Source organism: Otolemur garnettii, unplaced genomic scaffold, assembly GCF_000181295.1.
Source record: "Otolemur garnettii isolate 467f Iridium unplaced genomic scaffold, OtoGar3 scaffold00001, whole genome shotgun sequence".
NCBI classification, from domain to species: domain Eukaryota; kingdom Metazoa; phylum Chordata; class Mammalia; order Primates; family Galagidae; genus Otolemur; species Otolemur garnettii.
This window is the reverse complement of record NW_003852396.1, coordinates 46,313,535-46,326,050: the sequence shown is the minus strand read 5'-3', so window position 1 is coordinate 46,326,050 and position 12,516 is coordinate 46,313,535. Positions and strand designations below refer to the sequence as shown.

Sequence of the window (12,516 nt, the reverse complement as noted above, 5' to 3'; positions counted from 1 at the left end):
GACATTTTCTGATAAACAAAAAACTGAAAGAAAAGACTTGCATTAAGCTGGGCACAGGGGGGGATCTCTGGTGGGCCAAGGTGGGTGGATTGCCTGAGCTCATGGGGTTAAGACCATCCTGAGCCAGAGCAAGACCTCATCTCCAAAAATAGATGGGTGTTGCAGCAGGCACCTGTAATCCCACCTACTCGGGAGGCTGGGGCAAGAGAATGACTTGAGCCTTACAATTTGAGGTTGCTGTGAGCTATGATGCAATGGCACTCTACTGGGGGTGACGAGGTGAGACTCTGTCTCAAAAAACAAAAACAAAAACCTGCATTAAAAGAAACATTAATTAAATTTTCTGAGGGAGGAGGGTGGAGAAATGTGGCCAAATAAGAAACCTCCAGTGATTGTCCCTCCACATAAACACCAAATTCAACTACCCATGCAAGCAATCACATTCAAAAGAACAAAATTCTGGTGAGTGAGCATACTACCTAGTTTTAACATTGTGTCAAGAAAAGAGACAGTGGATTGGATAGAAAAGACAAACTTGCATTGCCTATACCACCCTTCCTGCATCTCTCATTAGTGTCACAGGAGCGCTCCCAGCGGAGAGATAATCTGTGCGCCCAGGGGAACACACAGAGTGAAGGGACTGTGGGACTTTGCACTGAAACTCAGGGCTGCCCTGGAAAAGGGGAACACAGCACAGGGCGGAATTCTGCCAGTGCCAATGGAAGGAGCATTTAGACCAGTCAGGTGAGAAAAATCATCTACCCAGAAACTGAGTTCCAGCTAGCCCTACCACCAGTGGACAAAAAATAGCTTGGGGCCTAGACTAAATTCATAATGTAATCAACCCATAAAAGCTGTAGTCCTTAGGCAATTTCTGCTGCTATGCTGGTTTGGAGCCAGTGAATTTGGGGTGCATGTGACCCAGAAAGACACCAGCAGTGGTGGCCAACCTAGTGCCTATATCACCCCTACCCCAACTACCAGGAGTGCAACTCAGGGAGTCTTCTCCCACTTGGGGAAAGAAAAGGGAAAAGTTCAGAGGACTTTGCTTTACAATTTGGGTACTAACTCAACAGCAGTAAAATAAAGTACCAAGCAGACTCCTGAAGCTTGTAAGTACAGGTCTTAATTCTTAGATGGCATTTCTGGACCCACCGTAGGCCAGAAGGAAACATGCTGTCCTGAACAGAAAGATCCAGTCCTAGAAGGATTCATCACTTTTTGACTAAAGAGCCCGTGGGCTTCAAACATCAGAGCTAGCCAGGCAGCAATCACCACAGGCTTTGGGTAAGACTGAATGAGCTTCAGGTGTGACCTGGCACTAGGGGCCACGAGGGAGTGTCCATCAGGTCTCCCCCCAACTCCAGCACTCCAGCCTACAGAATGAGGGAAGAGAATGAGAGAATTTGCTTGGTAATCCAGGGGATTCTCCTGTATCTTATCCAAGTCCACCAAGGCAGTAGCACTAGGAGTCTACAAGGGTCACAGCATTACTGGGCTTGGGGCACCCCCACGGTTGATATGGCTGCAGTTATCCAACACTTAGATCACAACACTTAATTCCCTTTGAAAATCTGGAAAGCCTTCTTGGGAAGATCAAACAAGACCACATTGCAAAGATTAAAATAAATACCTAACTCTCCAATGCCCAGATGACAATATTGATGAACATCCACAAGCATCAAGAACACCCAGGAAAAGTATCCAATGTACACACCCCTATTATGAAACTAATGTATACCTTTTATATGTAAGCTATAACCTAATAACAGCCTAAGAATATGGGGGGGAGGGGGGAATGGGTGGAGGGAGGGGGATTAGAGGGATCACTTCTGAGGTTTATCTTACAAGGGTACAAGTGAATCTTTCTAAGAGCAGAATGTGAATGTTTTAAAATAATAACTAAGAAAATGACATGAAGGCTATGTTAACCAGTTTGATGGAAGTGTTTCGGATTGTGTGTGAAAACCCCACACTGTACCCCAGAAGTGCATTAATGTACATAGTTACCATTCAATAAAAAAAAAGAACACCCAGGAAAACAGGACCTCACCAAACACACTAAATAAGGTGCTAGAGACCAATCCCGGTTGGTATGGAGGTAAGTGACCTTTCTGATAACAAATTCAAAATAGCTGTCCTGAAGAAGCTCAATGAACTTCAAGACAACACAGAGAACAAATCCAGGAGCCTATCAGAAATACTTTACAAAGAGATAGAAGTAATAAAAAGAGAATCCAGCAGAAATTCAGAAACTTAAGAATTCAATGACAAACTTGACAGAGGGAGGCACTGGGGTAGAAAGCTTATTCAAAGACATGGGAACAGAGAATTTTCCAAATCTAGGGAAAGATATCAATATTCAGGTACAAGAAGATCATAAAACACTAAGCAGATCTAACCCAAATAAAACTACTGCCAGGCGTTTAATACATGTAATCAGGCTCCCGAAGGTCACAGATAAAGGAAAGGTCCTAAGGGAAACAAGAAAAAGAGAAAAATAACACGTAAAGGAGCTGCAATACATTTGGTAGTGACGACTCAGGGGAAACCTTACGGGTCAGGAGAGGGTAGTATCACATAGTCAACATGCTGAAGGAAAAAAACCTTAACCCTAGAATATTATATTCTACAAAAATATCCCCTAAACATGAAGGAGAAATAAAGCCTTTCCCAGATAAACAACAGCTGACGGATTTAATTGACACTGGACCTGTCCTACAAGAAATGCTAAAAGGAGTTCTTCAATCCAAAAGAAAAGGATGTTAATGAACAATAAGAAATTATCTGAAGGTGTTCAACTCACTGGCAACAGTAAATACACAAATTTATTTAATACCCTATTATTGTAATTGCAATGTATGAACCACTTATATTTTGAGCAGGAAGACTAAAAGACAAACCTTTCAAAACTAACTAGAACTTTTTGAGAGATAGTATAAAAGATATGGATAGAAACAACAAAAAGTTGAAAAGCAAGGGGGATGGAGTTAAAGGGGAGAATTTCTGTTAGATTTCTCTTTGTTTATTTGTTTGTTTATAAGCAGAGTTGTCATATGTTTAAAATAATTGGTTATAGGCTTGGCACCTATAGCTCAAGTGGCTAAGGTGCTAGCCACATAAACCAGAGCTGGCGGGTTTGAATCCAGCCCAGGCCTGCCAAACAACAATGACAACTACAACCAAAAAAATAGCTGGGCACTGTGGCAGGAGCCTGTAGTCCCAGCTACTTGGGAGGCTGAGGCAAGAGAATTGCTTAAGCCTAGGAGTTGGAGGTTGTCGTGAGCTATGATGCCACAACACTCTACCCAGGGCAACAGCTTGAGGCTCTTTCTCAAATAAATAAATAAAATAATTGATTATAAAATGTTTTTGGCAAGCCTGATGGTTACATCAAATCAAAAACCTACAACAGATACACACGCCAAAAAAAAAGCAAGAAATTAAAACTCACTATGGGAGAAAATCACCTTTAACAAAGGAAGACAGTTCCTCTGTTAGACCAAAAATCACATTACAATACAGATATTTGTACCAGAATGTTCATTGCAGCCCAATTCACAGTTGCTAGGACATGGAAGAAGCCCAAGTGCCCATCGACCCATGAATGGATCAATAAATTGTGGTATATGTATACCATGGAATACTATGCAGCCATAAAGAAAGATGGAGACTTTAATTCCTTAATGTTTACATGGATGGAGCTGGAAAATATTCTTCTTAGCAAAGTATCTCAAGAATGGAAGAAAAAGTATCCAATGTACTCAACCCTACTATGAAACTGATAGTTAGCTATCACAGGAAAGCTATAACCCAAGTTAAACCCAAGAATATGGGGAAAGGGGAGAGGGAGGGAAGGGGAGGCAGGAGGATGGGGCAAGGGAGGGGTAAGGTTGGGATTACGCCTACAATCTATCCCACAAGGGTACACGTGAATCTCTCTAAATGTGGAATATAAATGTCTTAACACAATGACAATGAGAATGATATGAAGGCTATGTTGGCCATTTGGATGAGAATGTTTCAAATTGTATATGGAACTAACACACTGTACCCCATGATAGTATTAATGTGCACAACTATGATTTAATAAAGAAAAATAAAGGAAGAGAGGAAGGAAATAAGAGAGGATCACAAAGCAAGAAGAAATCAAATATTAACATGACAGGAGTGTCTTTACCTATCTATACTAATATTGAATGTGACTAGACTAAATTCCAGTCAAAAGACATGAAGGGACTGAATGGATTGAAAAACAAGAGCCAACTACGTGTAGTATACAAGAAACACACTTCACCTATAAAGACAAACGTAAACAGAAAATAAAGGGATGAGAAAAGTTATTCCATTCAAATGGAAATGAAAAAAAAGCAGGAGCAGCTATACTTCCAACAGATAAAATACAGTAGAACTTCCATAGTTGGCCATCTCCCTATATTGACCACCTCCTTAAGGTGACCTAATTTTCATAGACCAGACATGCACCACATGTACATTATCAGCACAGTAAGCCTAGTTCCTTATATGGACCACCTCTGTGTGCTGACCAGTCCCTTGGGTGGTCAGCTTACAGAGGCTCTACTGTAGATTTTGGAACAAAAACTATAAAAAGAGATAAAGTAGGTCATTATATAATGACAAAGGGGTGAATTCAGCAAGAAGATATAACAATCCTAAATATACATGCACGGCACACTGGAGCACCCAGATATATAAAGCAGGTATTATCAGAGCTAAAGAAAGAGACAGACTCCAATACAATAATCACTGGAGACCTCAAAACTCTCAACATTGGAGAGAAAATCCACAAAGAAACATGGGACTTAATCTTCACTAAAGGCAGTCCTCAGGGTACAAACAAGATAGGTTCCGTAGGTTTGTTCTTAAGTTGAATTTGAATGTAAGTTGGAATAGGTACATTTACCTATTACTACTTGTAATAGCCTCCATTTGTAAGTGCAAGTTCTACGTAAGTCAGATGTTTGTAACTCAGGAACCGCCTATATAAACCAAATGGACCTAATAGATATTCACAGAAGTTTTCTTTCAACAGGGGCAGAATTCATCTTCTCCTCAGCTTGTGGCTCCTTCTCAAGGAAGGACCATATGTTAGTCCACAAAACAAATCTTAAGTTTCAGAACTACTGAAATCATTCCAAGTATGTTCTCTGACCACAAAGGAATAAAAATATAAATCAATAAGAGGAATATTGGAAACTATATAAGCACATGGAAATTAAACCATAAGCTCCTGAGTGAACAGTGGGTCAATGAAGAGATATTAAAGGTCATTTTAAAATATCCTGAAACAAATGAAAATGAAAACACAACATATCAAAACCCAGAGGGACACAGCAAAAGCAGTAACAAGAGGAAAGTTTATAGCAAAAAGTATCCACATCCAAAAAATAGAAAAGCTTGAAATAAACCTAATGATGAATCTCAAAGAACTAGACAAACAAAGCAAACCAAATTCAAAATTAGTAGAAGAAAAGAAGTAACAAAGATCAGAGCACTCAGGAGTTTAAGACCAGCCTCAGCAAAGCAAGACCCCATCTCTATGAAAAACAAAAAAATTAGCTGGGCATGGTGGCACATGCCTGTAGTCCCAGCTACTTGGGAGGCTGAGGCAGGAGGACCACTTGAGCCCAGGAGTTTGACTTTGTTATGAGCTAGGCTGAGGCCATGGCAGTCTAGTCTGGGTGAGAGAGTGAGATTCTGTCTCAAAAAAAAAAAAAAAAAAATCAGAGCAGAAATAAATGAAACTGAAACCCCCAAACCCCAAAAGATCAACTTAACAAAAAGTTGTTTTCATAAAAAAGATAAATAAGATTAACACAACTTTAGCCAGACTAAGAAAAAAGAGAGAAGAACCAAATAAATAAAATCAGAGATGAAAAAGGAGACATTACAACTGCAGAAATTCAAAGGCTCATTAGAGACTGCTATAGCTACCAAATGCCAATAAATTGGAAAACTAGCAGAAATAGATAAATTCCTAGACAAACACAACCTCAATTGAACCAGGAAGAAATCCAAAGCTATAATAAACTGATAACAAGTAGTGAGAGAGCAGCAGTAATAAAAAGTCTCCCATCAAAGAAAAGCTCACCTCATGACTTCACTGCTGAATTATACTGAGCATTCAAAGAACTAATACCAATCCTACTTAAACTGTTTCAAACAAATCAAGGATTTGGGAACACACCCAAACTCCTTCTATAAGGCCTATATCACCCTGATACCCAAACTAAAGACACAACAAAAAGAAAATGATAGACTAATATCTCTGACGAACGAAGATGCAAAAATCCTCAACAGAGTACTAGTAAATGAAATTCAACAACACATTAAAAAAGATTATGCATCATGATCAAGTGAGATTCATCCCAGGGATGCAAGAATGGGTCAATATACGGAAATTAATCAACGTGATACATCCTATCAACAGAATAAAGGACAAAAACTATATGATCATTTCAATTGATCCCTGATATTGAATGGGAGGACTGGTGAGGTGTTTGGAGAAGATCCTTCATGAATGGCTCTGTGCCTGCCTTGTGACAGTGAGTTCCTGCTCATGTGAGAGCCGGTTGTTGAAAAGAACTGGCATCACCCTCTCTCTCTCTCTGTTCCTTCTGCCATGTGACACGCCTGCCCTCCCTTCGTCTTCTCCCTGAAGTCCTCACCAGAAGCAGATGCTTATGTGTGCTTCTTGTACAGTCTGCAGAGCCGAGAGCCAAATAAACTTTTTTCTTTATAAATTACCCAGTCTTAGGCATTTCTTTATGGCAGCACAAAATGGACTAATAGAATTAGGATCTGAAAATCAATTCTATTTCTATATCATAGCAATGAATAAGTGGAAAATTAATAAAATAATGCCATGTATAATACCAACAAAAATATTAAATACCTTTGGGTAAATTCATTGACAAGGGTGTAAAACCTTTACATGAAAACTATAGAACATGGCTGAGAAAAATGAAAGAAGTCCCAATAAATGGGAAGATATCATTATTTATGGTTTGGAGGATTCAGTGGTGTTTACATGTCAATTCTCCCCAGATTGAGCTATAGAGTAACGTAAATCCCATTCAAAATCCCAGGAGCTGTGTTCATAGAAATTGACAAGCCTCAATTTACATGGAAATGCGAAGACTTAGAAGTGCAAATAACTTAAAAAAAGAAAAACAAAGTTGGAGAATTATCATTTCCTTATTTCAGGGCTTCATAAAGTTTCATAAATCAAGACAGTGGATATTGGTCTGAACTAAGACAGACAAACAGATAATTGGAACAAAATATAGAATCTAGAAATAGACCCACGTTCGTTTATACAATCAATTTTTTACAAAGATACCAAAGCAATTCAATGGAGAGAGGAAAGCCTTTTGTAAAAATGGGGCTAGAACCACTGGATGTTCATCAGAAAAAAAAAAAAAAAATATATATATATATGTATGTATATCTATACACACACACAGATATATATATATACTTGATGTGCGATTTATATACACAAACACACACATATGTATATACTTGATTCCATTTGGTAACATATGCAAAATATAATAACTTCAGATAGACCACTGACCCAAATGTAAAAGCTAAAATTAAAAGCCTCTAGAAGAAAACACACAATATCTTTGCAACATTGAACATTAACCATAAAGGAAAAAAAAAACATAAAATTAAAAACTTCTGCTCATAAGAAGTTTTAGACACTTTAAGGCACATTAAGTAAATAAATGGACAAGCACATACTGGAAGAAAAGAAGAAAATATTTTTAATACATATGACAAAAGACTAGTATCGATATATAAATATTTTCTGCAACTCAATAAAAAAAATTAATCAGATTGAACAATGGGCCAAAGACCTGAAACAGACATTTCACAAAGGAAGAAATACAAATGGCCAATAAACGATGAAAAAGTACTCACAGTTATTAGGGAAATACAAATTAAAACCATAATGAGATATGACTATATACTCAAAAACATAACAAAAATGAAAAGTACTGAAAACAGTACGCATTAGTGAGGATGTGAAGTAGTCAGAACTTTCATAGACTAAGAGCGTAAGGTGGTACAACCACTTTGGAAAATAGTTTGACAGTTTCTTATGTACACATGACCTTCCCTAGGACCCAGCAGCTCCACCCTGATGTGTTTACCCGAAAAAAATACATAGCAACTTTATTCAGAATAGTCCCAAACTGGCTCCGTGCCCATAACTCAGTGGCTAGGGTGCCAGTCACATACACCAGAGCTGGCGGGTTCGAATCCAGCCCAGGCCTGCCAAACAACAGTGACAACTACAACCAAAAAATATCCGGACGTTGTGGCAGGTGCCTGTAGTCCCAGCTACTTGGGAGACTTAGGCAAGAGAATCCCTCAAACCCAAGAGTTTGAGGTTGCTGTGAGCTGTGACGCCATGGCACTCTACCAAGGGTGACATAGTGAGACTCCCTCTCAAAAAAAAAAAAGAAAAAAAGAATAGTCCCAAACTGAAAATAAGCCAGACATCCATCAACATTTGAGTGGACAAATAAATAACAGCATCTTCATCCAGGGAATACTAATGGGCAATAAAAAGGGAACAAAACTAGTGATAAACACAACAGTGTGGATCAACTTCAGAAACACAGCTATGGAAAAGAAGCCAGGCACAGAATCACTGTGATCCTACTTACAGGAAGCTCCAGAGCAGGCAGAACCTTTCTACAATGAACCGAGGCAGAACAACGGGTTAGGGGTGGGAATGGGGTTGGAATGGGCTGCAAAAGGGCCTGGACATGAGGGAATTTTCTCAGTGATAGAAATGTCCTGTATCTGTGTGTGCTTACAAGAGGGTATAATTTGCCAAAGCCTAGCAAACTGTATGCCTAGGAGCTGTGCATTTTACTCTGTGTAAATTATGCTGCACTTTTTAAAAATTAAAAGAAAACAATAGGTGCCCAAAGCCTATTGGAGGCTTCATACATAAAAGAAACTCCAAAATGTCAGTTTCTGTAGTTTTTTCCCTTGACCCGGCCAAGATTCAAGAGAAGAATACTCTTTCATCTCCAGGCAGGGAGACAAACACCTCATGTCACCATACTGGGAACCAAGCTGAGGAACAGGGCTGGGGTCCTAGCTGGCTTTCCCTTAATCGTTCTGTTTCCACTACGCATCTCACCCCTCTTGATGCCAAGAGCAAAGTCTCTAATTTGGTTTCTCTGAGTCTAGAAACTCTCACCACCTTTCTCCTGCTGGGTGGGGCTGAGGTGTGGCCCCAGCAGGTGGAGGAGGGGATGTGGAGGTTAACTGCAGCTTACACAAACCTGCAAACCATCCTTCTGTGTCCGTCTATCCCCCTGCCTGCTAAGATCCCAGAGTCTCTGGTTCCTAAGGCTCTCAACACAGTGTGGGTTGTTTCTCCTTGGTCTTCTCTACAAGCATCAGCTGTCAACTTCCTCTGTAGGGTCAGTTTCTATAGATCGACCCACATTCCTTCTTCCAAAAGTCCACCCATCTCAGGCCACTGTCATCCCCGTTCCCTTCCCTTTGTCCCTGGGGGTTTTATGCCTTTTTACTCCATATCATTTCATTGTGGTTATGGATAGGAAGCAGAAAAGAAATTATATGCTTAATCCACTGTGCTTTACCTGAAGCCACTTAACCTTTCTAAGCTTCTGTTTTTTCACGTGTAAAACAGGGATAATGACTTCTTCCTTCCAAGGTCATTATGAGAATTTAATTACAGGCCTGGGCACCCTGCCTAGCACCTAGTAGATACACAACACACATGTAGGTCCCTCACCCCTCCTTTCTCCATCGCTGGATCAGACACCAGCAGAAGGGGTGGCTCAGTGCCTTCCACCTTCAGCCCCAGGCTCTGTCTCTAGCCACTTCCTGAGGGGTCCTCCCTGCTCCCTCCTTACCCTTAGCACACCCCCCTACATTCTTGAACACCTGTTGTGTGCCCCCAGAGGGAAGAGTGGGCAGATTCTTCTGTGTTAAGGTGACTCCAATTTGTACAGTACCCTCTCTTTACCTTACAGGGAACCCTGTCTTTCTGGGGCACCTTTAGGGGTCATTTGCAAGTGCATGGGATCCAGATGAGGAAAAACAATGCCATCTGCTCCCAAGGAGTGTTTACTCCGTGCAGTTTTACAGAGAAGGGCATATGGCTCAGAGCAGTTAATTAACTCACCCACTATGCAGTAGAACCAGGACACAAGGCTGACCCCAGAGTCTGTGCTCAGACCACAGTGCTTCACTGCCTAGTGGCCCCAGGGCCCTTGACTCAGCACCCAGAGATAAAAATACCTGGTGGGGCACTGACAGCCTCGGACTCTTGCAGGGGCCCCAGGCTCCTTTGGAGAAATACACAGCACCCAGACATTCTTGGATACAATTTGGAGAGAGGCATGGTGACCAGAAAAGCTCAGAGTTGCCCGGTGGGCCCAGAGGGTCCCAGGCAGGGTTTGTAAAGATGGTACATAGGCATCTTTGGGAGTCCTACCCCAGCAAGAGGCCATTCCAAGAGGGTGGGACATTCTTGCTCTTCACTTACAAATGGAGGCTGTAACAATTTTCCTTTGACAGTCCCGTGGAATACACACCTTAGAGGGCCTTTAACACAGCACGCTTGAGCCCCCAGCTCAGATCCCCTAGTCTCTAGCCCAGTGTTCCTTCCATTGAGCCTCTGTGGCCTTGAACCACACTTGGCAATGAGTGACCCTTGGTTCCTGACCCCAGAAGCCTTAGCTTTTCCTGCCCTCAGGTCAGGAGGCAGGCTTGCGCACCCAGGACAGTGCCACAAGAGAGATACCATCAATGACAAAGATACTCTTCATAAGCTCCTCTGGGGCCCAAGTGGCAGTAGGTGGTCAGGCCTAGGACCCTGTGCAGGTTCTCTTCAGGACATCCTTGCCTAGGAAGGCTTATAACCCACATGACCACCTCTATTAGGGGACAAGGCCTGGCCTCACCGAGCCAGCATGCTCTGGGCCAGGGCCAGTGCTCAAAGTAAGGAAACAAGGGTTTGAGTGATAGCTCTTTGGGCAAACCACTTTCCTCCTGGCCTCAGTTTCTTCATCTGCATAATGGGAATAATGATCCTCCCCTCTTCACCCCTGTGGCTGCTATGCAATTACAGGAGGGAACAACATTGAAGTGTCTCATAAACAGCAAAACTCCAAATGACTGTCTCCTCCCCTTCCCACTCTAGGATCCCTGACCCCCATCTCATTTTCCTTGGCTGTGAGGCCAGCGCCAGGACTCCTAGCTGACCACTAATCTCTATGTAAGCTGAAGGGCATTTCCAGTGCTGCCAAGGCATGGAATGAGCTGCCCAACTCATTCCTGCCCAGCAGGTCTTCTCTGCTCAGACCTGGGAACAACAACAGATAGAGGGAGGTGCTGAGGCTTTCGGCCACCTAAACATACAGAGCACACACAAGGGACACCCACAAAATTAAACTCAAGCAGCTATCACACAGCTTTAATGTAGTACTTCAGAGACCCAAGATGGAGACCATATTCACTGGGTGGGGCTGTTCTTTTCTGAGAGTACAGAGCAGGAGGTTGAGAGCTGAGACCTAGGTTTCCTCTCTCTTGGCCTTCAACCCCACTGCTCAGTGCTTCTACTGCAGAGCCTCATCACATCCTCATAGCACCTTGTTAAGGGGGTAGGCATTATTATTATTCCCATTTTACAGATGAGAAACTGAGCCCCAGAAGGGCTAGGCCACGTTCCAGGTCAGATCCCCGAGCTCCTGCTCCTTCCCAGACTCCTCATTACAGTTGCCCCTGGCCAGCCTGGAATAAGGTCTCCCTGCAAGGCTGGGTAAGGTTCTCCCTGCCCTCTGACTCCACCCTGTGGTCCCTGGTTCTGCCAGCTTTCAGGGGTAAGAGCCCATGGGAACACAGGTACATACCCCTGGGGACAGGCACAGCCCGAGAGGCAGGGGCCACGGGCTGGCACACTCAGGTTCAGCAGCTGCTGCTCACAGGTCCTCTCCCTGCTCAGCTCAGGGTCTGTGTGCGGCCCACTGCAGTTCACAAAGACCTGGCCTGCTGGGCAGGCAGCAGCTGGAAGAGAAGATGGTGGATGCTGGGACTGCTGGGGCTCCTGGGGCTGGAGGGGGCTCCCGAGCTGCAGAGGCAGCGACAGGAGGCTGTAGGGAGAGAGGGGCAGGGGTAACCTTCACACCCTGGCTGCTCCTGGGCAGTGCTTGGGTTCCCAGACACACATCATTGAGGGAGGGAGGGAGGGATGTATGTCACTACACAGCAGGACCACAGCCACCAAGACCGGCGGTTGTGCCTGTCCTTCACACCTGGTGCTCCACAGGCATGTCCCCTGCATTATCTTATTTAATCCTCCAACAACTCTGTGCACGATTACTCACTATTCCCTTTTTCCCCAGAGAAGGGAATAAAGCCACTTTTGCTTTCCAAAGGCATCATAAAGTGAGAGGAAGTACCCTAGAGGGACCAGGAGAGGAGCCAGAAAGAGGA

At 42.8% G+C, this 12,516-nt stretch overlaps 1 protein-coding gene across 1 annotated transcript in view; it reads right to left on the bottom strand.

The window, feature by feature from the left end:
* OTOG (otogelin) overlaps window positions 1–12,516 on the bottom strand; it is a 96,674-nt gene that overhangs the window by 55,125 nt on the left and 29,033 nt on the right. Inside the window, exon 23 of the mRNA XM_003781522.1 lies at window positions 11,934–12,087. Coding sequence (XP_003781570.1) covers window positions 11,934–12,087 — 154 coding nt within the window. The remainder of the gene's footprint in view (window positions 1–11,933; window positions 12,088–12,516) is intronic.